Below are 25,250 nucleotides of genomic sequence, written 5' to 3'. Positions count from 1 at the left end.
CGCTCAGACAACGCGCTCAGATACACCGGCATAACCTTTCTCCGACAAGTAAACAAACACCACGTAAGCAGAGTAGATAGCTCCTTATCGAATACAACCTCTTGTATACCTCGCGATTGCTCCCCGGAGCGCAGCCCCTTACACTGCCTAGCTAGCTACGTTGATCGCTGCGATTAGCGTTACCTACTCGCGATTACCTAGCTTAACTATCTTTAGCTAGCCTCTCCTCTCTAATACTATAATAATAAGCTAAGTTATAATTTTACTTATTATAAAGCTAGCTTCGTCTAAGTTATAGACGTCCTTATTATAGATACTATACTTAGCCTTTATCTACTTTATAAGCTTAAACTAGCTCTTAATTAGGGCTAGATCTTTATATAGAGCTCTCTACTTATTATATAGTTAATTAAAACGTGTTATAAGACTATTTATACGCTTAATAAAGTTACGTAGCTAGTAGATACTAATCTAGCTAGCGCCGCGTATAGCTAGTAGCTTATTAGCTATATTACGTATAGCTACGTAGGTAGACGAAAATCTACGTAGATCTAGATTAAGTATATAGTTAACTATTACCTCCTCTTCTAGCTTAGTAAGCTTCTTTAAGTTAGGCTAGCAATCGCGTTAGGTAGGTCTACTAGCGCGTTAGTTAATTAGCGTTAATTTTAGAATATTAAAGGCTATAGCCGCGCGTTAAGTACTCTAAATTTAATTACTATCTAAAGAAGAGATAGTAAGCTAGATATCTGCCTTATAAGAAGCTAATTGAGAAGCGTGGCGCGGAGGCATTGTACGCAAAGGTGAAGTAGGTGATTAAAGTTGGTGGGGTGACCGACTCGCTTGTATGACCGACTCGCTTATAAACTACGTTACCGAATTAAGAAAACACGAATATAACCGGAAACACGATTCATGCAGCACCTTTGCAAAGTCTGGATTGCTGTAGGCACACGATTGTGCGCATACTCGAGACGGACACGTGACCGAGGTTTGGAAGAGAGGATACACGTTCCTGCGCTAGTGGGCGAGTGGCGGAAGGCAAAGTGGGTATCATCAGCCAACCATGGGGCGACATGGGCCCACCGCCTCAAGCGCCAAGGCCCAGGGTCCTCCATACTCCACAAACTAAACTTCCAGCTCAACCCCTCCGCTCCTCACCCTCAACCTGCAATTGTCGCTGGCAGCTGCAACCATGCGGTCCTCAGTCTCTACAGCTACCGTGCCCTCAAAGAGCCCTGCGTCTCATGGCTTTACTGTCAAGGCCGACGAGCAGCAAGAACCAAAATTCGAGAACGAACATGACCACTTCTTTTGGACATATACCGAGGAGCCGCATAGGACACGCCGAATGGCCATTATCAAGGCCCACCCAGAGGTACGGCTATCGGTGGATATCATCATTGAATCTCTTGACTGACCCGTGCATAGGTAACTAAGCTCTGTGGCCCTGAGCCGCTCACCAAATACGTTGTCCTGCTGGTCGTCTCGATACAAGTCGCCTGCGCATACCTCCTCCGCAACACGCCTGTGCTATCATGGCCCTTCTTCCTCACAGCATACGTCGTCGGTGCCACAGCCAACCAGAACCTCTTCCTTGCTATCCATGAGATATCGCACAACCTCGCCTTCCGATCGCCCCAGGCAAACCGACTCTTTGCCGTCTTTGCGAACCTGCCAATCGGCATCCCATACAGTGCCTCGTTCAGGCCCTACCATCTCACCCACCACAAATCACTGGGTGTCAATGGTCTCGATACCGATCTGCCAACCGCTTTCGAAGCCATCTTCCTCGACTCCGTTGCCGGAAAGGCTTTTTTCGCAACCTTTCAGATCCTTTTCTACGCCCTACGACCCATGTTCGTGTATAGCCTCCCAATGACCAAGATCCACCTCTTCAATGTTGTCGTGCAGTTGGCTTTTGACTACCTCTTGGTACAATATGCAAGTGGAAGGGCATTGGGCTACCTCATCATGAGCAGCTTCCTTGCTGGATCCCTACACCCTTGCGCAGGCCACTTCATTGCCGAGCACTACGTTTTCGAGAAGCCCAACAAGGATGCCGCCAACCCTGCCAACAAGATTCCGCTCCCCGAAACCTACTCATACTATGGGCCTCTTAACATGTTGACTTATAACGTTGGTCTTCACAACGAGCACCACGACTTCCCTGCCATCCCATGGACCCGCTTGCACGCTCTTAATAAGATTGCGCATGACTTTTACAAGGATCTACCCCAGCACAAGAGCTGGGTATACGTGCTTTGGCAGTTCATCTGGGACAAAGACATCAGCCTGTGGTGCAGAGTCAAGAGAGAAGAGGGCGGAAGAAAAGTTGGCGGTGGAGGTGGGTGGAGTGAAGAGGAGCTGGGTTCAAATGAGAAGAAGGGGCCTATCCCCGGTGTGTTGTAGAAATCTGTGCACCATTTGCATGACTGGCGTTTTAATCAGCTTGGTGTTTTAGATTACACGAAAATAGAAGTTAGTTTCGTTAATTCTTTTCCTCATAGAATTATTTTTCTAATAGGTGGGATAGCACGCATGATAGTGTATATTTTACTCCAGATATAATCACATAATCTTTTTCATTAAGGTAAGCGTTGGCGTAAGGATACAGAACTCTCAATGTCACATATTGCATAGTATAAACATACACGTTACAATTTGACTTGACATTTCCAAGCTACACTAAATCCGGAAATTTCTTTCGGCCCATCAATCTATCCCTCCCAAGAGAGGGCTGTTTCTGATTCTCGAATAGTGATAGACTAATGACAGGATCTGTGGTTTCACTGCCCATTGCTGCTGCTACTAGTGTTGTTATCAATATTCTCGCCGCGTGAAAAGGGGATAGTGGTACATGATTTTGTTGGGCTTCACTCCAACACTTCAGCTGACAAATGAGTCGTTGTCAGATAGCCAATGGGCGAAGATCGTACGTCCCAATAAACACACTTGGAGTGAACTGAAGGAAAGGTTGTCTAGTTCTATCTTCGGTGAGACAAATGTGGGCGGTGAGCTAATTTTGGTATTGTCCTGCTTCTTTTGTATTGATACATCAGGATAGTTCACGACACACTGCTAGAAACTCAAATCAAGACACTGACAAACTTCAACACCAACAACTCGCACGTATCGCCCTTTCCAGCTGCAATTGATTTGGCTCACTTTCCAATGCCATATCCTAAGGTCTCAGTCACTACCGTTTTGTTTTCACTTGGGCTGCGTCTGGTCTGGCCCGTGCTGGCCGTCCGTTTGCCTCTCACATGGACTGCGCGCTGCAGTCTTCAAACTCATCTTCACTATGAGAAAAAACCAATCCGTCTTCACCTCTCACTGCGGTGACTCAGGTTTGGCGGCAACTCCTCCACAGATATAATATCGCACTCCGCCTCCTATCCCACTTCCTTTCAACTACGCCGCCTGTCGAACCTCATCCGGACACCATCAGCAACCTCTCCCAGGATGACAACGGCTACCAACACTGACAGAGCTCCCAGATATAGATCTAATCTCCCATCACCGCCCACCGAGATTGTGACGCTTGCGTCACCTGCAACCCCCGTCCCCGTCACCGACTTTGAGGACATCTTCATGATGTCTCCCATCAACACCAAGGCAGAGACGGAGACTGACAACAACGCCGCTCCCATGCCAATGTCGTTCGAGATCCCTTTGGGACCTTTGTCCAGCTACGGCGGCGCTCTCAAGTCAGTCACTCACTCCACTCGCTTTCCAATTGAGATATCCGCTAACCATTATTTGTGTGTGTATCAAACAGGCCAGCTCCCAAGTACAAGAAGCCGGCTACCCAGCTGACCAAGCCCATGACTGAGCAGCCCGACTACGCGTACTTGTTCAAGGGCTATGACGCAGATGCTCTGGTCCTCAGGGACCAGCAAATCAACAGCCCTGGTCAGGCTGTTGATGGCAAGCAGCATCATGCTGAGCCCTCGGGTCAGTCTCCCATTTACGGGGAGACTGACTCAGATGACGGTGACCCGTTCATCTACGACCACATCCTCCTTCCCTCCTCCTCCTACCACAACACTCTCGTCGAGGCCGACCCCCCCTCTGACAACAATTCTTTCGAGTACGGAAGTACCTTTGCTTCCGACTACGACGACGACACCTTCGAGGTTCAAGACAACAACGACGACGATGTCGGCAGCGAGCCCGACTCCGAACCTCCCTCTTCCCCATCTTCAGAAGCCAGCAGGCCTCACTACGACGGTGAGGCCGATTCTGAAGACAACGATGACGATGATGATGATGAGTCTCACGACTCTAACGACGACGACGACGGCGATGACGAAGACGAAGAAGACGAGCAAAACAACAACGAATATTCCGACGACAACGAATCCGGAGACTCCTCCTCCCGCTGCAGCGTCCTCTCTTCGCACCCCTTACTCCAACCTCCCCCCATCTACGCCATGTTACCCTACTTGACATATCAATCGCCCCCCACCGCACCCACCATGATGCCTCCTGCGCCGCACAACACGCCGCTCGCTCTGCCGTCCACCGCGCCACCCATCATTCTACCCACCACTCTACCTACCATTCCGCTCAACATCCCGCTCACCATTCTACTCAACAACCCGCGCTTCTCCAATCTCGGAACCCTCGAGATCCTGGACCGCCATATTCGCGATATGATTTACGGGCTTGTGCTTGCTGACTATCTTTCCGCGCCGTCTGAAGAACTTAGTGGCGTTGATCCTCGCTCTGATGTCGCTGTTCGGAATAGTATTGCTGATCGCAATAATATGCTTCTTGTTTGCTGGACTATGCGTGGAGAAGTTTTGGATTTTTTGGCGCGGCCGTTTTCGAGTTCGGGTGATGAGTTGGATGATGAGTTGGATGATGACATGTGAAAAAGTTCTTTTATTGCCATGGAAAAGTCGATTTTACATTATTGAGATGGAGTTCATGGGGATTGTGTACGAGTATTGAGGTACTGGGGGCTTTTTTTTAAAAAAAAAACTGATACGGATGGATTGCGACTGGTTATGGCTGACATTTTGCCGAGATTATGGTCGGGATGTGGCATCGGCTTAGATGACCTGACTTGGTACTATGCTCTTTCAAGAAATACAACTGAAAATTTGGAAAAACGTGTGCTTTGATTGATCGTGATGGCTGTTGGCTAGTGTGGGATTGACAGTGGAGCGACTTCATACTTCATTACACATGTGTTTGTTGATTTGATGACATCACTCTCTGCAAGTCTAGTATGACAGTATCGCATTCCAATGCACAAATCATGTACGACTGGCCTACAGCATCTACCCCAGAAGACTCAACCGCTCGAAAGACTTCACGACAGGCGCCTCGCGCTTCTTTCCCACTTCCTGCAGACTATCCCACAACGTCGCATCGCCACCAGTTGGCTTCAGAACACCAACTTCAGCTTCAGCAGCAACGCCATTTTCAGCAGGTGTCGTGTCAGTCGCGGGTGGGTACATCTCCTTGACAGCGTCCTGGCACCTCTCCAAAACCTCACTGACAGCATTCGACACAGCGTCCGCACGCTCTCTCATACCGCGCCTGATGAGGCCCTCGATAAGACGCTGAATTTCGTCCTGCATGCTATTGATGCGCTCAATCAGGCGTTCGATAGAGTTTGTAAGATACTCTTCCTCGTACACGGTGCCCTTCTTGCCGCGAGCGCGCTTCCTCTCTTCACGTCGCTTATTCTTACTAGTCTTACGCGTAGTTGTTGTGTTGACTGTACCGGTTTGATTCGTGTACCTCGTCATGAATGTTCCGCCAGAAGTAGTGTCAGTCGGAGCGAGGGAAATATTGTCGGGAATGTTGGCGTCGGCACCACCGTCCATCATACCCTCGTAGAAAGCCATTGGGTCTTCTGCCTTCTTGGTCCTCAATTCCTTGAGCCGAGGCACCTGTGCTTGAAGTTGACCCTTCATATCAGCGAGGAACTCCGTCATGTCTGCACTACGCTCCACAAGACCTGGGTCGATGACTTCAGTAATGAGATTGGGTTCGCGGCGTAATATGACTATGCGGATGGCTTCAGCAAAGTAGCAGCCACGGCAGAACAATCGAGCTGCAGAGGAAAGATCCGACAGATAGTCTAATGTGATAGTTGCTGCGGAGAGGTAGTCCTTTGATTCCGATAAACCTTCTGCCAGGTCTGTTGCAATGGATGAGAGCTCTTCAGCACTGACTTCAGCCAGCACTGCGCTTGATAGCGCTTCGCGCCAAAGGTTAGCTGAGCGATAGCATGGCCATGCAGCCGAGTGGTCTCCCAGGTATTCATATGCTATCGCGGCTTCCCTGTTCTTGTTGTTCGCACTCAAGAAGTCTGCATACATGCGCATGATCTCTCGGAGACGGGCGTTGTCGTATTGGTACATACCCAATGCTTCCGAGTAAAGATCATGCTTTTGCACATATTCTCGCACCTCTTCAAACACTTGGAGGTCATTGAGATGCTTGAGTGCCTTTGTTCGGCGTGCAAGTTGATCATCGATTCTGAATTTTCGGCGCGTCTCGGGCAGATCTTGCAGAGATTGTAGATGTGGAAGATATTCTCGAGGATCCTGCCGTAGTTAGAAATATATCAAAACAAGAGGGAGAAAATGTGGCTACCTTTTGCGACTGCTGGGCAATGAGCAATGCAAGCTCGAGGTTATACAACCCTAATGATGTATCATAGAGCTGATTAACATCAGCAAGGAAACAGATGTGCTCAGCAGCTTTGTCAGTTAAAGGATCGTTCGATTCTGGATTGTGTTAGTCATCGCAAGAAAAAAAAGTGCATGACAATTACCTTGCAGACGTCCTATCATCTGGAGTCCTGTCTCAAGTGCTGGAGGCGTCTTGGAAACATGGGCTGTGATGATATTTTGCAGATGAGCATCCTTGTATTGTGGCTGTTCCAATACGGCAAGGAACGCATCACAAACTCGGTTGACCTTCCTCTCCACTTGTTCTTGTGATAGCCGCGACTTCATTGCAAGCTCCTTTGTTTTCAGAGTTTCCTTGTACATGGTTTCCGAGACATCCTCATTCCTGATAGTGTTAGTCATCATTGTCTTGTGAGATTATAGCTCTACATACCGAAGCTGAGCTAAGAGCAGGTCAATGTGCTCAACCTTTTTGATCTGTGTGATGATCTTCTCAAGACTTGCCAGAAAGCGCTCAGGGTCATGGTCGTGGAGGATGTTCAAGTCCACACGCTGGCTGCGGCATGCGAAGAATGCTTCGTCGTAACGTTCAGCTTCGATGTTCCGCCGTATCGCAGCAAGTACAAGCGCTCGGGGGTATATGGTCTCTAGATTTCCCCTAGGCATTTGGAGTATAACTGAATAGGTTGTGGGGATGACTGTAACGATCTTCGCGCCTCTCTCAATACTTCTGCATCTCTCGTCCTTTTGAGGCTCATCTGCAGGCACCTCGAGATCTGAAAAAGTCAATATAAAATCAAGGTTCATATGCAAATCTAATCCTACCATCTACGTTGGTGAGATGAACGAATTTTAGGAGATGTTGAGTCGTCGTGAAAATAAGATGCGCAGGCGTGACCACAAAAGATGTGCAATTGCGAGCCAATATTCGCTCATTGGCGAACAGGGCTCCGCTCTTGGTCAACCCGAAAGCCAATGTCTGAGAAATTTAGTCATTGGTATCATTCAATCATGGGTAATTTACGCACCTGTCCTTCAAACTTGACTACCTGAACCTCAGGTGCAAATGCAGGAAACTTATTCATAAGTGATGTCTGAGGAGGTAAGTCCGCCGTCGTTTCATCTGCATTGATCTCATGCAATGCACTGTTCTGAAGCAACATGTAGAGTGCCTCATGGTCTACGCTGGAGAACAAAGTAGAAGCGCCATCAGCTTCCATGATAGGTCCCTGGGGTAATAGTATCTCTCCTTCAGATCGCCAAAGGGAGCTTTCGTCTTCTTCCCAGCTATCCGTCAGTACAAATATTTGATCGTCACCAACAAATGTAACGTGGCGTGGACAGTGGCCAGAAATCGCATCGCTTTTCCAGAGAAATACAGGCTTCGGTACTGGCCGCTTATTGAGATCAAGTGCGTACACTGATACATCATGCTGCGAAAGCACAGCCAAATGAGTACCTGAGTTTGACAATGCAACATCGACGACTTTGGACTCGAGTACCAAACGGTGGAATGCCATTGGAGGAGGAACATTTGCAATGCGCAACGGGGTGAGATTCAGGGTCACTGATAGATGTCAACCATAAAGCTGTAGATATATGTGAACTGGATAACTTACACCCATCTATTGACGCGACCATGCCGAAATCATTTGGCGGTGCAACTGAGCCAGCTGAGATCGTGGACGCATACTCAAGTACCTCAAGAGCACCTATTATTATATCAGCTACTATCCAACAATTGACCAGGAAAAATCACTTACCTGGAGTTGAAAGGGCTACTGCTAAAGGACGTTCTGCATGCCAGTTACAAATGACCGTTTGTGTAGCAGCTTCTGGGAATGGTAGCTCTTGTTTGAGATAGTAGTGGTAATTGCTCATTGTCCATAGCTGAACTTTGTCCGTGTACGAAACCGCTAGAACGTTAGAGTCACTATTCCATGCAAGTGTTACAGGTTTTTCGATTGTTGTAAGCTCTTCGGGAGTAAACCGAAGATCGAACTGGCCATGACGAAGTCCGTTGCGCTCGAAAAAGACGACTTCGACCTTGTCGCTGGTACGTCGGGTACTAGCAATCAGGTTCCCTGATGGTCTCCAACTTAGAGCTCCTTCCAAGCCATCGACAGGCTCGCTCACACTGTCCAGCGTCCCCTCTCGGGAATACACCCGAATCATGCGACGTTTCTCCTCTTCAACTTTACTGACAGCAAACCAAGCACCATCTCCTCTCCAGCTGATAGTGACGGATCGATCGTCAAGCGGACTCAGTACGCCCTCATCGACGGTCTCTGGTACTGTTGGATCCTGGAGTGCTCTTGCTCGTTTGCCTTTGAACTGAGTCTCTTTCTTTCCCCATCCTACTGAGACATGATTGGATACGTTGACGTCTTCCGGGACCAAGTTGATGCTGGCTATGTTTTCGATTTCACGACTCATAAGCAGTAGCGTATCTGCCTGAGTGGTAATAGCGAGGAGTTCCTCATCTGGCGACCAAGCAGCGGCAGAGATGCCTGCGTCCACTGAACCCACAATCTCAACTAGCTCTTCATTCGATGACGGGTTTTCTCTAACCAGCACAATATCCCCGCCAGCTAAGATTAGACATGATGTCGAAGTGTCGGAAAAATGGTGTAGATTCAAGATTGCGTCATGGGTAAGCGAGGGCAATGGACAGGGCGCATCCCACGACGCAATGTTCTCAAGTTTTTCCTGACCAGTGGCGCGTGTGTGGTGTAGTCTTTTCAGTTCGATAGTCGCACGTGATTCCGAGGGGCCAAAAGCGCATATCAGTGCATTGGATGCAGCGTCCCAGGCAGTGGCCGTGAGCGGAAGTGGCTCCTCTCCAGCAAATCGCAGGAGTGATCTCCCCACAATCTTGAGATTGCGCATCGCTAGGGAATCATATGTTTGGTGAGTGTTGGTAGTTTGTGTTCTTTGACGGCTACAATATTGGAGCGCTATGAGTGGTCGCGAATTTTTGGTGATGCTAGCGCCGAGCTTCTACCGAATGATAATGCGTCACATCATCACAGTCAACCGCGGCGGTGTTGCGAGTGCAGAAGCCATTGAGCCAAACATTTTGCATTTTTGGTACAGGCCTTTTCAATGCAGATTCAACCAATCTCTGAAGAGCATTGCACACTGCAATGCGTCGCGCCCCTCAATCAGCCCGCCATTATCCGACGAGTTAGCACCACAAGCCTTCAGTTTATGTTACAAGCAGTTGAGAGACAGACAATGAAATTGATACTGTTATGTCTATACGGTCGCCAAAAGGGCCGCCTAATATTCTACAGGCATTGCGTCCCTGGCGTGCCCGAGCCCCATGACCACACTGTGAGAGATGGCGTCTATTTGTTCTTCTTGGTTTGCCAAACTGTGGGGATATTGCAGTTAGTTTCGATTCAATTGCTTGCAGAGTAGTATAAAAGGGCTCACCAGCGAGGAGGAAGGGAAGGGAAAATCCAGTGGCTATGGCTGTGTTAGCATACGGTCTACTATGGGAGTTCTCTCGATCGCACCCATGAATCCCCAGTACTTGAAGGCGAAGCCCTTCTTGAGAGGGTCAAATGGCAAGTTGCTGCGCGGGCCCTCGGGGTAGTGGTACGGGCTGGCGAACTGGGCGCGAGTGGACTGGAAGCCGCGGCGGGCGACGAGGGTTGGGGCCGATACGGCGCGGAAAGTAGCACGGGCGAGCATCTTTGGCGGTTAGTAAGGTTGGCAATTGGCGCAGTTCTGGAGCATACTTTGGCTGTGTTGTGGAGGGGAGATGTTGCGGAATTGTCGTCGCGGTGGTTCGATGAGAGCAGCTTCCCTACCCACACGCACATGTCTTGGCAGAAAGGGTCTGTGCGTCCTACTTTTTTGATCGCGCCCATAGCCATTTCTCGTCATTCCGTCGCATGTGAGCTACACCACCACATATCACCCCCTTCACTTAGAGTGCGCACACACACCCTCCCACCATGGATGACGACATGTTTGAAGTTTTCGAGGGCGGCCCCTCCAAGGATGCTGCGCCCCGCAAGACCAAGAAGCGCCAGGCCAACGGCGATGTCAAGTCGCCAGTGCCTGTCGAAGATGCTACCATGTCGGATGCGCCCGCAGAAGCACAAGATGGCGCAAACGAAAACAGCGCAGCAGAGACACTGAAGAAACGGCAGAAGCGTGATGCTGAGCCCGAGCCCATCGTTACCGACGATTTCGAGACGGAGCAATCGCGCGAGGTCGCTGCTGCCGCTGGACTGCAGGCACAGACCCAAGACGGACAGGCCGTAGTACTTTCACATCAGGTCCGACATCAGGTCGCCTTACCGCCGGACTGCGACTATGTCCCCATTTCTGAGCACAAGCCCCCGACAGAGCCGGCGCGCACATGGCCCTTTGCACTGGATCCCTTCCAGCAGGTCTCTATTGCCTCGATTCAACGCAACGAGAGTGTCCTCGTGTCAGCGCACACTTCGGCTGGAAAGACAGTCGTGGCAGAGTACGCTATTGCACAATGTCTCAAGAACAATCAGCGAGTCATCTATACCAGTCCCATCAAGGCCCTCAGCAACCAAAAGTACCGAGAGTTCATGGCAGAGTTCGGCGACGTCGGTCTCATGACAGGTGATGTCACTATCAACCCGACCGCCACATGTTTAGTCATGACGACGGAGGTGTGTATCGCGCAAAAAGCTCAGCTCCCGTAGAGACTAACGTTTGCAGATTCTGCGATCCATGTTATACAGAGGTTCCGAAATCATGCGTGAAGTAGCTTGGGTCGTGTTTGACGAGGTGCACTACCTTCGCGACAAGTCGAGAGGTGTCGTGTGGGAAGAGACTATCATTCTGCTTCCAGACAAGGTCCGATACGTCTTTCTGTCCGCCACCATTCCCAACTCGATGCAGTTTGCCGAATGGATCACCAAAACCCACAGCCAACCGTGCCACGTCGTTTACACCGATTTCCGTCCAACCCCGCTTCAACACTATTTCTTCCCTGCCGGCGCCGATGGTATACATCTGGTGGTTGATGAGAAGGGCATGTTCCGCGAAGAGAACTTCCAAAAAGCTATGTCATCCATCGCCGATAAGGCTGGAACTGACGCGAAGGACTTTATGGCCAAGCGCAAGGGCAAAGGCAAAGACAAGAAGACCAATACAGGCGGCAACAGAGAGCAGACAGACATTTACAAGATTGTCAAGATGATCATGGTTAAGAGCTACAATCCCGTCATTGTATTCAGTTTCAGTAAGCGCGAGTGTGAAAACTACGCGCTAGCCATGAGCTCCCTTGCGTTCAACGACGAATCCGAGAAGGCCATGGTCACAAAAGTGTTCAACAGCGCCATTGAGATGCTTTCGGAGGAAGATCGGCAATTACCTCAGATCCAGAATATTCTTCCTCTTCTTCGGAGAGGTGTTGGCGTTCATCATTCTGGATTACTTCCCATTCTCAAGGAAACCATCGAAATCTTGTTTCAGGAGGGCTTGATCAAAGTACTCTTCGCGACAGAGACGTTCTCCATCGGACTCAACATGCCGGCCAAGACTGTTGTATTCACAAGTGTACGCAAGTTTGACGGAGTGTCCCAAAGATGGGTTACGCCTTCGGAGTTTATTCAAATGTCTGGCCGAGCCGGTCGTCGTGGTCTTGACGACCGTGGTATTGTCATCATGATGATTGACGAGCAGATGGAGCCTGCTGTAGCCAAGGAAATTGTACGCGGTCAGCAGGACAATTTGAACTCGGCTTTCCATCTTGGCTACAATATGATTCTGAACTTGATGCGAGTGGAAGGCATCTCTCCTGAGTTCATGCTGGAAAGGTGCTTCTATCAATTCCAGAGCACAGCTGGTGTTTCCAATTTAGAAAAACGTAAGTCCTGCTCTCCATCAGTCCTGTTTATTTACTGACAGCTATAGAACTTGAGGAACTAGAGCAAGAAAAGCTAAACACGACCATCATTGATGAAGCCGCTGTCAAAGACTACTACAATCTGCGACAGCAACTGGACACTCATACCAAGGATATGCGCGACGTCATTATGCACCCCAACTACTGCCTGCCGTTCCTGCAGGGTGGCCGGCTCGTCAAGGTCAGCTACAAAGACCACGATTTTGGATGGGGTGCAGTCGTAGCATTTGCCCCTCGCAGAGCAAACAAAGGCGAAGTCCTACCACCTCAAGAGTCGTATATTGTCGACGTTCTGCTCGCCGTAGGCAGCGATAACAAATTTGCCCCGGTAGTTAACGATGGCTTGCCCCCTGGTGTCCGGCCACCTGCGCCTGGCGACAAGGGCAAGATGGAAGTAGTACCCGTAGTCCTGAACTGCATTGAGTCAATTGGCCACCTCCGCGTATTCTTGCCGAATGATCTCAAGTCAACGGAACAGAGGAACAATGTTCGCAAGGCGCTCAGCGAAGTCAAGAAGCGTTTCCCAGATGGTATTGCCATTTTGGATCCTATTGAGAACATGAATATCAAGGACGAAAGCTTCAAGAGGCTTCTAAGGGTAATTGTCCGCGGGCTGCTGCTATAATGCATGACTAACTTGACATAGAAAATTGAAGTACTGGAATCTCGTCTCCTGTCGAATCCCCTTCATAACTCGCCTAGATTACCTGAACTTTACAGTCAGTACGCAAAGAAAATTGCCATTGGTGAAAAGATCAAGAACACCAAAAAGGAGATCGCCAACGCATTGTCCGTTATTCAGCTTGATGAGCTGAAAAGTAGGAAACGTGTGCTGCGTCGACTAGGCTTCATCGACGATGCCGATGTCGTCCAGCTGAAAGCTCGCGTTGCCTGCGAAATCAGCACGGGCGACGAACTAGTTCTCAGCGAACTGCTCTTCAACCGTTTCTTCAATGAGCTGACACCTGAGCAATGCGCCGCCTGTCTGAGTTGTTTCATCTTTGAGGAGAAGACACAGGAAGTGCCAGCGCTAAAAGAAGAACTCGCCAAGCCTTACCGCGAGATCCAGCAGCAAGCCAGAGTCATCGCCAAGATATCGCAAGAGAGCAAACTGACGCTCAACGAAGAGGAATACCTCAAATCGTTCAAATACGAGCTCATGGAGGTCGTGTTTGCCTGGTCAAAGGGTGCTACTTTCTCGGAGATTTGGTATGTTCGCCCAGCCGCTTGTTCTTGATCCATAGCTAATGTGTTTCAGCAAAATGACCGACGTCTACGAAGGCAGTCTGATTCGACTTTTCAGGCGACTGGAGGAATTGCTCCGGCAGATAGCCCAGGCCGCCAAAGTTATGGGCAGTGAAGAGCTCGAGCAAAAGTTTACTGCAGCGCTGGAGCTCGTTCGTCGGGATCTTGTCGCTGCCCAGTCTCTTTACCTCTAACTTGATTTTTTGCGTCGGCGTCTTGTATAACATGGTATTGTTGAGAGTCTCTACAAATGTTTTCGTTATTTAGCAGGTAAGTGCGGTATGTAGATGGCGTTCCGTTGTATGACGTCTAAACGAAAGCGCCACAAAACGAACAAGCAAGTTTTTTCAGGTGCGCAAAAGGGGCATTCACCGCTTGGTCCTTCAAAAGGAGAGACTCCACAAGGTGTGTCCTGGATAGAAATTGACTAGATCAGATGCCGCGGACCTAGTGCCGTGGCAGATGATCCCCCACGGATACATGATTTCCAGCCTATTATGCAACTAAAGACGTGATATCGTGTGACATTGCCGTAGCGATGATGGTATTCGAATCGAATTAGTCCGGAGATAAAGCCCGTGCAACACGAGGGGTTCCAAGGATGCACATAGCAGAGGCTTTTACACTGGACAACACGTGACGTGGTGCACGGTCGGTCTCCCAGCACGTACCATCTTGGGTTCTGCTGGGCATGGCTCTGCTTGTCTCCACCACCAACAACAACGCACCCGACACCGCCCAAACCGCCCACGCAGCCAGAACATCACCTCCCGCGCCACCCTCTTCGCATCACCACCCGCCGACCGGTATCCCGTAAAGCATATCTGCGATTTTCACAGCGTTTGCGGGCCGTTCGTTGTCGCCATGAACGTACAATATCAGGCTTTCACGCCCCCTCACCTCTTGAACAACAACAACCGCCGCTCGCCCACTCGCAACAGTATGTCCACTCGCTGCTACCAAAATATCAACTACGGAACAGCAACTAACCTCAGACACTGCTCTCCAGTCATGCCATCCTCCACTGCCATGACGGGCCGCAAGCGGAAAGCCGACGATGAGGGAAGTGCTGGCGATGACGACCGCATGAGTGCATCCCCATCTACTTCTCCTGCCATTCTTCCCCGACCTGCGCCACGAGGCATGAAACGTATGCGAACCAATGTTTCCGGTCGACCACTCCCTCTGCCACGCCTCCTCGAGACACTAAGCGCCGACGAGATGCGGAACCTGCTGCAGTCCATTTGTCAGCGCCACCCAGACATTGGTAACGAAGTCGTCACCACAGCACCTCGCCCCAGTATCCAATCAGCCATGGAAGTTTTGTCCAAATATGAGGCGGCATTCCAGGGGGCATTTCCGTTTGGCAACCGTGCATCATCAGATTACGCATACAACAGGGTCCGCCAACAGCTTGACGATCTACTGGACTCTCTCAAGGACTTCACACCTCACTTTCTCCCACCAAACGAACAACAACCGGCCACCTCACTCGCCTTTCTGGATGGAGCCACCGAAATTCTCCACCGTCTTCCCAACTGGGATACCTACCAGCACAACCGACACAAGCAGGAGGCATATGAAGAGATGGCTAAAGCATGGGCTATAGTCATTCGGGAGGCAGCAAAGAGAGCAGGTGGAATACAACTCCAGTATGGCGGATGGGATCAGAAGATTGCCAAGCACAATGAGGTCTCAGGTGGAAAGATGCAAGAGGCTGTCAATGAGCTGCGCGGGGGTCTTGGCTGGATGGGTGCCGAGACCGGCAATGCAACCACAGCTGGGCCTGCCGATGCCATGTCGATTCGCCAGCAATTACTGAGCGGGAACTATGGAAGTGGCTCCTCCGCCAGCATAGGTGCATGGTAGATGGTCAGCCCGGTTGATGTTATCTCAAATGACAGCATCTACTGGTACTGCCCATCTCCATTTCCATCCGCGTGGCCTTTGACCACCGAGCCACTTTCTACCATCCATCTCGGCATTATTACATTGCGATCTTCCAAAACTCACGGTCTGATCCACATCAGCAAATGATACCATTGTATGGAGGTATATTTCCATGATAACGACTGCATAGCGTTTCCTTCAATCTCTATTTACGTACAATAGGCATCTGGCACATGGGCTTTTGATGCATAAGGCGTACTGGATGTGATCTCTTTGGAGGGCTCGACATTTTATTTCTTAGTAGTGTTTTTCTCGCCTCTTCGGCGCAATGTTTTGTTAGTATTACCCGGCATGTACCCCTCAACATCTGGGCCTCTTTGCGACGGGCTGCGTTCTCTCCTTTGTTTGGTTTTTCTTGCTTCTGGGCATCAAGGCTTTCGATTGGAATAGGACCATGGTTACGGAGGTGTTTTTGCGCAGGTGGTTTCTACCTGTAGTATTGATGAGTAAATAGAATATTCGTATATATGAAATCGCTGTCTCCTTGCTGTGAAAGCGTTGGTTTTGTGTGTTACCCTGTAATGAGGTACGGGGAATAGTTCTAAGTGCACGTTTGCTAATAGACATCTCTGATGGCTTCCGTGGTGGTGTCGGTTACTTGTATTTGCAGCTAGACTCTGTATCCAATGTAAGCAAGTGCAGCAGTGGTGCATTGCCGTGCAGCTTAAGAATGGCAGTCACGACTTAGCAGTTACACGTTCTCATCTTCACCTCACACTCACTCTCGTCACTGCTGTAACACACCCATGCAATATCACCACATCCACTTTATTTCGCTTTATACCTCACTGTCTTTCTTCATCTAACTCTGCCGTACAAGTGCGTCGTTTCTACATAAAGCCATGGCTATTACACTAGAAAACCCCAAAATTGAAGTTCACGTCGAATGCAACAGGGCACGACTACAAGAGTTTGACGAGGACGATGGCAAGACAACCGCCACTACAGTCACTAAGTACATCGAAGCAAAATCTGCCGCGGAGTTTGCAGTTCACGTTGAAGTCCATCAACCATTTCCTCCCCACGCTATGGTCGTCAAGCTCTATATAGATGGCGACCGCGTTCGTTCGCGCATCATCGGTAACCACCAATACCAGAAAGCAATAGCGAGCGTGAGGCGAGAGTTCAAGGACACCGTAACAAATATCGCGGGCGGACAACGCACATTGCGAAAGTTTTGCTTTTCTGAGCTTCAGATTGGTGAGATACCTGCCGCTCGTTGAGCTGCATCTGCTAATAAATATGTTTTAGAAGATTCAGATGATCATAATTTAGGAGAGGGGTTCATCAAGGACCTAAAATCGATCGGTTTCATCACCCTCAAAGCATACTACATCAAGAACCTCCGAGAAGTGCCCTCCAGAAATAGACATGTCGATAAGAAGCAAACTAGTGTCGGCACGATTCCTGAAAAGGCATTGAAAGGGCAGGCCTTAACACACTGCGCAGGGTAAGTCCCTTTGGTCTTCATAGAAAGAAATACTGATTCTTGATCGAGGCTAGGCATGGAAGTCAAGGAGCCCCAGATGACCTGGAGCCATACAGACTACGATTATATCAATCCGCAGCACCTGCCCTTTGCCACCTTCAACTTCAAGTACCGCTCGAGAGGTATGCATTGCTAAAAATACAGCCTCATTTTTAGTGCACAGTGTGGCTAACAAGCTGTAGCTGCCCTCCAGTCACTACTCATCATCCCGCGGAGCCCGTCTCCTCTGCCCACTCAAGTCAAAGACAAAGAGGCATATACAGTCAACGTACCAGGTCCGAAACAGGACAGTCTCCTGACAAACGTGAAGAATGAGTCAGGCGTCAAACGCGAGTACCCGGCTATTCTTGAAGGTAACGAGGACGACGATGAGGTATCGTTCGTATCGGCATCAAAGCGCTCACGACCCAACATCACTGTCAACAAAAATGGCCCCAAGATTATTGATCTTACGTAGAGCATAATCGGGTACCGTGGCATGATGATGGCGGACCGAGGGCACTGCTTTCCTACATCCCATTTTCATGTGGTTTACCAACGGCTTCTTTACGACATTACGCTTTGCTCTTACTTTTTGTCAGCAAATCAAGTAGCATCACATTTCCAAACAGTCTGCTCGAGTGTAGTTCTTTCAAACCCAATCAAAATAATTGCTTGAAGAGACCAGTCAGCACTCCTCATTACCAACTCCAATCCTGAAGTTAGTGCGAAGTGCAAGTAATATTGTTATTCAGCAACCAAATTATGCATAAAAAGCCCACTCCCTCAACCAAGGATCCAAGAGATTGACTCATCATCACCAAACCAGATTCTCTAGCTCCCATCGCGAGTATGAACCGGCTATCCCTCCTGCCTATGCAATGTCCCTCAAGGCGCCTTAACTCGTAACAAGATATCTGACTGATGATGAAAGTTTGTCGCTGATAAACTATCAAGCTGGCAGGTCAAGCTGAGGTATGCGACGATGAGAGATAGCCTATCAATTTCGAGACGTACAGTTAGTAGCAGTGAAAAAGCAACTGGTTATGCTTTCCATTCTCTTTCATGCGAATAGCACTCAGGCAGGCCAAAGTACTGTCTCTTTTGGTATGCAGGACGAAAACATGATCAAGATAATTTGAGGGTGTCTTAGCTGATCTCGTAGCGCAAAGCTGAGGTGGAGGGGTTGCTATTTCTGACAATATCCTCACCTATCTATGTTACTTGCCAAAATCTCATCTGCCGTTAGCCCGAATTGTTTTGGCGATTATTTCATCGAATCCGTGGGACGTTGCGGATTCTCTCAATTGCAGTGTGTGCTCCTCATACTACGAACGATCGCAATCACTTGTAGAGACACATGAACCTTTTGGTCATCTGAGATCTTCCATTCTGGTTGTAAATACTTGAGGAAACATATTACTCAGAACATGCCTAGCATCAAAGACATGTTCTCTCAGTCATTGGCATCACGTGTTCATAGCAGCAGAACACAGTGCAACCCTCCTTCTTCACTCCACATACGAGCGTGATGTTCCCATAGAAAGCGCTTTCACTCCAGTACAATAATCTCATCTTTATCGGTGGGCAGGCATCGACGCTTTGCACTCCTTTCCCCGACTAGCTTGACCTCAGCGCCCTCTTCATTCTCGGTACGTTGGCGTTTCGTTACCGGCACCACTTCCTTCCCGGGCTGCATACAACTGGTTAGTCATGGATATGCAATTTCTGATGACATAGGAGTTTTTTTACCTGATAAATATCCAGCAACTGAGGCTTCTTCGCCAATGAAAGCTGACTGGCTGTGCCCTTCTCTCGGGACACAGAATTCGGAAGCGGAGGGAGTATATGAAGTGACCGGAGAGCAGCTACAATGTGATTTCGTTAGGCTTTGTCTTTTTTGTTTGAAACAGTGTCACGTACCTGCAGAGCGGTATTTGAATTGAATAACAGCGAATGGGCGATCTCCATCGACATGGTCGGCTTCGACCCACGTAACTGGTGCAATGCGTTCGAAGGGGTCGAGTCTATCCAATCAGTTAGCAGATTAGACAAAGTAAGAAATCCCTTGGAGTCGTACTGTGTCTTGAGCGAAACTGCAGAGCCTTTCATAGCCTTTTCCGGAACCTTGTCATACTCCTGTATAGTTGGTGCCTTCTTGCCTGCGCTCGAGACACGGATGTTGGTGATGCGATAGAAAGATACTGATATCTCACCCGTGGCCGCTAGTTGGTTCTGCACCGCTGTGTTTACAGTCCCCGTCTCATCGTCTATATGAATCTCATTAGATTGGTTTGAGAAGATGGAGGAATCAAACTTACGTGTGTCTAGAGTGGCAAACCGAAATCGCTGCCCGACGCAGAGATCTCCAATATTGGCACTGCTGGCACAAGCATACCTTGATACCCCATGAAGACGGCCGACGTAGTTGTCATGGATGTACTTGCGCATGATTACACCGTCGATGCTGACCTCTGCTTTGATGCCATACTCCATGAACAAGCTGGGGGGGATAAAGTACTGAACGCCAAATTGCTCACCTTCTTCTGACTGGATGTAGACTCTTTTGGTTTTAGAGCGTGCATCTTCGCCGTCGTCGTACTCTGTCAGCCGGCAACCGTCAACAGTGACTTCAGCGTATAAGCCTGGGTAGGCAGTGCTGGGCGCCATTTCGTAAAGTTGAACAGAAATGGAGTTTCTGGGAGGTTGAAGATTGAAACGTGGTGGCACACAGTGCGCAAGGTGTTTTCCTGGTGAAATGCAGGAGCGGGCCCAGTGTGTAAACAAACAGCCGGGAGGTCTATGTGTGAATGGCAGTCACGATACAGCTAACATCACTGAGCTCTCTCACATTCATCATTCACACCCGGATGCTGTTGACCCATCACTCATCACTCATCACCGATTGTGATTATATCCGAATGAGCCTTGGATATTGGATGAATGCTTCACATCGGTCGTACAAAGCCATCTTCCAAGACGTTTCTGGAGATGTCACGGTAAACATGCATAATAACTCACACAGCTGCAATTGTTGTACTGATGTGTTCAGCTTCCACACGATCCTACTGTAAATCACTCAAGATACCAAAGGCAGCAGGCCAATACTTGCACTGTTAGTCCCTCCGCATCAAGCGCCATAAAGTTATTCAAGACATTTCCACGTATGGATCGAAATCCCTACCTACTACTATTTATCCAGTCTCATGTACCACCATAAACATTCAACACGCCTACTCCAAATACAGAAAACCCCAATACCACCCAATCCTCAAAGCACCATCTCAATATCCCTACTCTAAAACGACCACCCAAATCCTTCCAAACTCACCCATTCCTGAAACCGACTACCACCCTCCGTCTTACCCGGCTACCACCGCATAACTCCACTCTTCCCAAAATCCCTAAACCTATATCTGCTAGCCTTCCACTTCCACTCCCACTTCCATTTCACCAAACCCTCATGACGTCCCCCCCATGACGTCTGCCAAGCCACCCTCTCCGAAACCCCCCTTTTGGGGGGGGGGGGGGGGTTGCGTGAGCAGGCAAGTGGAAAAGCCACCAGCCACTACGCCCAAGCGTGCCTTTTCCTCCTCGCCGCGGAAACCCCCCACCAAAAAAAAGAAATCGCCCGTTAAACCGCTTTAGCGTTTAGTGAGCTGCAGCAAGGTAGTTGGGATGGGGATTTTTTCCAAGGCAGAAAAAACAGCAGAGAGATGGAGAATTGTGGATTTCGCCATCTACGTATGTGCGTATGTGTGCGGAACGCCACAGCTGGGGATTGACGTCGGGGATTGATGGGCGCAGGCGGGATCTACGTTGCGCGTGTGCGTGTGCGTGTGGGGAAATGTAGGTATGCGATGTGGAAGTATCATGGCATTGTCAGGATTTCCAGCATGATTTCTGACATGGGGCTACACTGTTGCAGGGGTGTGGGAGGAAAGAGGGCTAAACGTCTAGTTTGTTCAATTAAAGTTTGTTTAGAACCAGAAAGTAAGAAGTAGCAGGCATGTAGCTTCTGCCAACTTCCATCGCAGCACACGCTTTTCATCATGTCATTATTGTTACGCTTTAAAAAAATTCGTTACGTCGTGTATCGCAAGTGGCCCACTTGTGAGGGAAGGGGGGGATGCCAACGCCCAGAGTTGATGCAGTGTCGTGCAATGCATATGCATGCTAAGGAAAGAAAAACAAACGCCAAGAATGATGTGGTGCAAGGAAATTCGTTGACTGCGTGGGAACTCATGTATCGTCTATAGACCGGGAAATCTGCTCGCTTCAAATCTTTTCTGTGAGCGCTCCTTGTCCCATTAGTCTAGTCTCCCTGCTGGTCCGGCGCAGATAAGCCTGGAGAGAGAACATGGATAGTACAGTAAGCCCAAGAAGCACCAAGATGATTTGCATCCACTTGACTACAGTCTGCTCTCATGTTAGTAAAAAAGCATTTCGCAACATGTGATGATAAGGAACTTACAGCTTCGTTGCAAGCAACGCTAGCATTCTGCTTATCCTGACCAGTGACAAATCCGGGTTGAAATCGGCATGCGGCCATTTCTCGGGTGCAATAGACGTTTGTATTCATTTTTCCACTCATCATCAGTCGCTCCTGAGTGCATCCCCATTGATCGTTACCCAGTTTCGTGTAGTGCAGTGCGAGCGATACAATGGCCATGACCGCTCCAGCAAGGGACATGAAAACAAGACTGAGTATCCAGAAACGGCGCACAGTCTAGACGTGAAAGTTAGATTTCTGCTGCTTCCGTGTAAGATCTGAGATACCAACCGAGTTGACCAAGGCGTCCATTCCTGGCTTTCGCAAGGTACTCCACGCGATAATGGCGATAACGGCGGCGGCCAAGTTTAGGCATCCCGATACAATTGTCGCGTCGGTATCTGCGTCGGTAAAATACACAATTGTCGCATCCGTCACAAACTGCCTCGTTCGCTCATCGAATTCGGAGGTGGTAACGAGAACGCCTCGCGGTACGATCCAGTCAGTTAGGATCCAGTAGTGCGTTGTCAAAGCCACCGAAACCACAGATATGAGTAGGTAGAGTATCGACGGTACCAAAGCCAACTTGAGAATAATGTCGAATCGCAACATGTTGGCGTGTGTGCGCAAGAACCGGACCTGGCACAGGCGTGCAGGTAACGATAGCAATGCAGAGAAGTACAGTAATCCAAGTTCCGGGGTGTCAAAAAGGAAGGCAGGTATGTAGTGTAGCTCACAAGGGCATGGGTACCACGTAGCTAAAATAAGAGCGACAGGCTCGACTCGGGTTTCCTGCTCGCAGCCATATCGACGCCCAGAAACGGAGGACAGAAAAGCTTGTCTAGGGCTCGGCACACCGCCACGATCCGCTCATTGAGGTACTTGGCCGTGTCAGCGCAGTGTAGCGCTACACTGGAACCATGAGTATTCCGGACGGGCGCGAGCCATTGGACATGGCCAAGAAGGGATGAGGCGTATGCTTGGCGAGACGTGTTTCGCGCCTATCTTGCGGGTGGAGTCTGGCGTGAAAGAAAGCGCCCCAGCCACTCCGACGTGGCCCTTCACCGCACACTCGGCAAATCAGCCCCGGCCCCTCGTTTTCATCTGCGTGGAGTCAAAAATGGGGATTGCAAAAAAAAGGTCTTGTCAAGGGTCGCTGTTGGCAGCGTGTGAGTGGTATGGTCGTGGAGTTGGTGGCTAAGTTTGGTTGGCAACAGAACGTCACGATACCCCGCGAAGGAAGGAGCCGGAACCACCGTGCAAATATTGCCAAGTCCTACGGACCGCTCACGTTCTGCCGTTTATCCCGGCACGATTCGCCTTTTGACATACACATACGTCTAGATCACGATGCTGGGTGGGCAGGCGACGCAGGTACAATGCTGTGTGGGGGACGTGGACATGACTAGATCGCGTTGGCGGCATCATGTGCCTTGATTTCTCTCCCAGCTATTCACGGTTTTTCATGACGATATCCCCGCATAACCTCAGCCCTTGCAGGACACTGGCTTCCATGAGATCATGTTCACCGCGACCTGCGCCCGTTCGTGCCGTGGGACTGCACTTAGCTTGATACAGTCATCCGCTCCGGCCATCGCGATATGCATAATACGAGCAGATAAACACATATACAGGTAGTGAGTACATTTTGGCCTAGTTAAAAGCCTCATGCATGTCTTAGTCAGTATTGGTGATTGCTTTTAGATAGCAGCCCAGCCACCATGATTTCTAGAATATGTATTCCCCCTTCGGACAAATCTTGAAGTCCGTTGTATTGTCTTGTCGCATCAGAAACCGAAGTTCATGACATCTTCCTCGGACTTCGTTGCCTAAGTCCCGGCATGGAGAATATGCTCTCGCACAAAGTGCTTCCCATCAGCAATCCTTTCTACAATATGTGATGAATTCGTACCATCGGGCTCTCCGATTCTCTCAAGGCCACCGTCCAGTCCTGCTAGTTCATGAGGCACTACTTCTGCAGCTGCACCAGGTCCAGCTGGCGTGGGATCTACATAGAAGACGAGATACGGGAGAGAACCGGTGTTGGGCCGAAAGGCTCTGACCTTTGAAATGAATCGATTGCCACCGAGTTGCTTCTTGTGCTGTAAGAGGAAGTATCCAGCCCATCGTCCAATCGGCGACCCTAGTGCATCAAGTCAGCATCAAACCCCAACTGCCAATCGTCTTAGTGCTATATAGACTACTAACCCAAGATTGCTCTGCCTCCAACCGTATCTATGGTGAAGTCACTACCCGGCCAGACTTGGGTTTCACTATGAGGAGGCTGCAGAGTTCCAAGCGCTGTTCTGATGATATCTCGAGAAGTTGGGTTCATAATCTGTGTCACAAGGAGGTACTTGACATCGGCAATGTTGGAAGCACCAGCTCTGTTCCAGACAGCCCATGCTATATCTGAGGGTGTGCCGATATGGGGCAGCTCTTCGGGGAGTGGCTTCCGAAACCAGGTGAACTTTTCGGCGCAGAAACTCAAGCTCATGATGTTCATGAGAGCGACGAGTCCATTCGGATTGACAGCGAACTCGTATGTAGCACCTGTTGCCTGCACGAAGTCTTAGTCATCAACAGTATGGTCGAGTATTGTAGTCTACAAACACCTACCCTATACTCCTTACCGCACACATCATAGTACTGTTTTGATTCGAGAGGGAGAGACCCATCCGGGAGTCTTTTGATAGCAGAACCATCACGATGGTTGATCTTGAAACACTTGTTCGGTCCACCATCTTTCTCTGCCTTGGTGTCCAAGCCTACCTCATCAAAAGCAGGCTTGATACCATGATACGCGTCGAAGTCGCACTCCTTTTCAACCTCTTTCCTCAACTTCTCGCTGTCGTCGAAGCCCCACCTCGCTAGCTCTTCCCGCCCATCACCGTCGAAGGGACTCTGGCATGTCTCTTGAAAGTTGGGAAAGTCCTTGAAGAACCATCGGGCGATGCTGTCTTTGGACTTCATGGCCGCATCGAGCGTACGTCCGATTTCAGCAGACTTTTCGAACTTGGTTGGTTCAGCAAAAGTATAAGCTGTAGAGGAAGAGTCTGAGTCAATAGACGCAACATCAGCAAGGGTGACGTTGACATGAGTGACGTTTTCAGGTGATGGGCTCGGAGACACGACAACACGAGCGCTAGCGAGAGTGGCTATCAATCCAACGAAGATGAACTGGAGCTTCATCTTGGACTTGAAGGAAGATGGTGGACTTTTTCTGCTGATACTTGACAGTTGACTCGTGCGCAGAGCAATGGTTGGCGGAAAGATGGATCTACTTAAGTACTCACAGACCCTATGTTGGTGAAAGTGAAGGTAAAGCAGGAGCGAATGACCATTGTGGCAGTCACGCTTCAGCAGCTGCAAACAACTAGGTGATTTTGAGATCAGGATCAAACGGAACTTTCATTATGTGTCCACCGATGTGTCAGGCTCAGGTGAAGCACGTGTCTTGGGTTCATTCAGATAGGTAGCATATGCGCAAGAAGTGGTAGTGAGTGCGATGAAGAAATCGTAAATTCAGCGTAGACT

At 49.4% G+C, this 25,250-nt stretch overlaps 10 protein-coding genes across 10 annotated transcripts; 5 read left to right on the top strand and 5 right to left on the bottom strand.

The window, feature by feature from the left end:
• Positions 1-1,195: 1,195 nt before the first annotated feature.
• Positions 1,196-2,412, top strand: COCMIDRAFT_105277 (uncharacterized protein; the record flags this gene model as incomplete). The annotated part of the gene is made up of 2 exons (XM_007693536.1): positions 1,196-1,378; positions 1,432-2,412. 2 exons carry the CDS (start codon positions 1,196-1,198, stop codon positions 2,410-2,412), a joined length of 1,164 nt encoding a protein of 387 aa, XP_007691726.1.
• Positions 2,413-3,465: 1,053 nt separating this feature from the next.
• Positions 3,466-4,880, top strand: COCMIDRAFT_105272 (uncharacterized protein; the record flags this gene model as incomplete). The annotated part of the gene is made up of 2 exons (XM_007693535.1): positions 3,466-3,710; positions 3,782-4,880. 2 exons carry the CDS (start codon positions 3,466-3,468, stop codon positions 4,878-4,880), a joined length of 1,344 nt encoding a protein of 447 aa, XP_007691725.1.
• A 411-nt stretch (positions 4,881-5,291) lies between these two features.
• COCMIDRAFT_8574 (uncharacterized protein) lies at positions 5,292-9,545 on the bottom strand (the record flags this gene model as incomplete). The annotated part of the gene is made up of 8 exons (XM_007693516.1): positions 5,292-6,569; positions 6,619-6,752; positions 6,800-7,041; positions 7,090-7,432; positions 7,482-7,635; positions 7,685-8,223; positions 8,276-8,368; positions 8,420-9,545. 8 exons carry the CDS (start codon positions 9,543-9,545, stop codon positions 5,292-5,294), a joined length of 3,909 nt encoding a protein of 1,302 aa, XP_007691706.1.
• Positions 9,546-10,006: 461 nt separating this feature from the next.
• COCMIDRAFT_105290 (uncharacterized protein) lies at positions 10,007-10,355 on the bottom strand (the record flags this gene model as incomplete). The annotated part of the gene is made up of 3 exons (XM_007693534.1): positions 10,007-10,032; positions 10,095-10,127; positions 10,178-10,355. 3 exons carry the CDS (start codon positions 10,353-10,355, stop codon positions 10,007-10,009), a joined length of 237 nt encoding a protein of 78 aa, XP_007691724.1.
• Positions 10,356-10,621: 266 nt separating this feature from the next.
• On the top strand, positions 10,622-13,997 carry COCMIDRAFT_105310 (uncharacterized protein; the record flags this gene model as incomplete). Its single annotated transcript, XM_007693533.1, has 5 exons — positions 10,622-11,317; positions 11,367-12,519; positions 12,567-13,156; positions 13,205-13,767; positions 13,817-13,997. The coding sequence occupies 5 exons, from the start codon at positions 10,622-10,624 to the stop codon at positions 13,995-13,997; spliced, it is 3,183 nt and encodes a 1,060-aa protein (XP_007691723.1).
• Positions 13,998-14,667: 670 nt separating this feature from the next.
• On the top strand, positions 14,668-15,672 carry COCMIDRAFT_8571 (uncharacterized protein; the record flags this gene model as incomplete). Its single annotated transcript, XM_007693515.1, has 2 exons — positions 14,668-14,743; positions 14,813-15,672. The coding sequence occupies 2 exons, from the start codon at positions 14,668-14,670 to the stop codon at positions 15,670-15,672; spliced, it is 936 nt and encodes a 311-aa protein (XP_007691705.1).
• Positions 15,673-16,595: 923 nt separating this feature from the next.
• Positions 16,596-17,699, top strand: COCMIDRAFT_40104 (uncharacterized protein; the record flags this gene model as incomplete). Its single annotated transcript, XM_007693527.1, has 4 exons — positions 16,596-16,953; positions 17,005-17,203; positions 17,252-17,364; positions 17,425-17,699. 4 exons carry the CDS (start codon positions 16,596-16,598, stop codon positions 17,697-17,699), a joined length of 945 nt encoding a protein of 314 aa, XP_007691717.1.
• A 1,074-nt stretch (positions 17,700-18,773) lies between these two features.
• COCMIDRAFT_40103 (uncharacterized protein) lies at positions 18,774-19,891 on the bottom strand (the record flags this gene model as incomplete). The annotated part of the gene is made up of 5 exons (XM_007693526.1): positions 18,774-18,914; positions 18,974-19,089; positions 19,145-19,248; positions 19,302-19,491; positions 19,543-19,891. 5 exons carry the CDS (start codon positions 19,889-19,891, stop codon positions 18,774-18,776), a joined length of 900 nt encoding a protein of 299 aa, XP_007691716.1.
• A 1,608-nt stretch (positions 19,892-21,499) lies between these two features.
• On the bottom strand, positions 21,500-22,325 carry COCMIDRAFT_8568 (uncharacterized protein; the record flags this gene model as incomplete). The annotated part of the gene is made up of 3 exons (XM_007693514.1): positions 21,500-21,640; positions 21,696-21,950; positions 22,005-22,325. 3 exons carry the CDS (start codon positions 22,323-22,325, stop codon positions 21,500-21,502), a joined length of 717 nt encoding a protein of 238 aa, XP_007691704.1.
• Positions 22,326-23,542: 1,217 nt separating this feature from the next.
• COCMIDRAFT_29507 (uncharacterized protein) lies at positions 23,543-24,905 on the bottom strand (the record flags this gene model as incomplete). The annotated part of the gene is made up of 3 exons (XM_007693521.1): positions 23,543-23,856; positions 23,922-24,273; positions 24,333-24,905. 3 exons carry the CDS (start codon positions 24,903-24,905, stop codon positions 23,543-23,545), a joined length of 1,239 nt encoding a protein of 412 aa, XP_007691711.1.
• Between the last annotated feature and the right edge of the window lie 345 nt (positions 24,906-25,250).

This window comes from Bipolaris oryzae (genome assembly GCF_000523455.1).
Source record: "Bipolaris oryzae ATCC 44560 unplaced genomic scaffold scaffold_169, whole genome shotgun sequence".
NCBI classification, from domain to species: Eukaryota; Fungi; Ascomycota; class Dothideomycetes; order Pleosporales; family Pleosporaceae; genus Bipolaris; species Bipolaris oryzae.
This window is presented reverse-complemented; position numbering and strand designations above follow the sequence as displayed.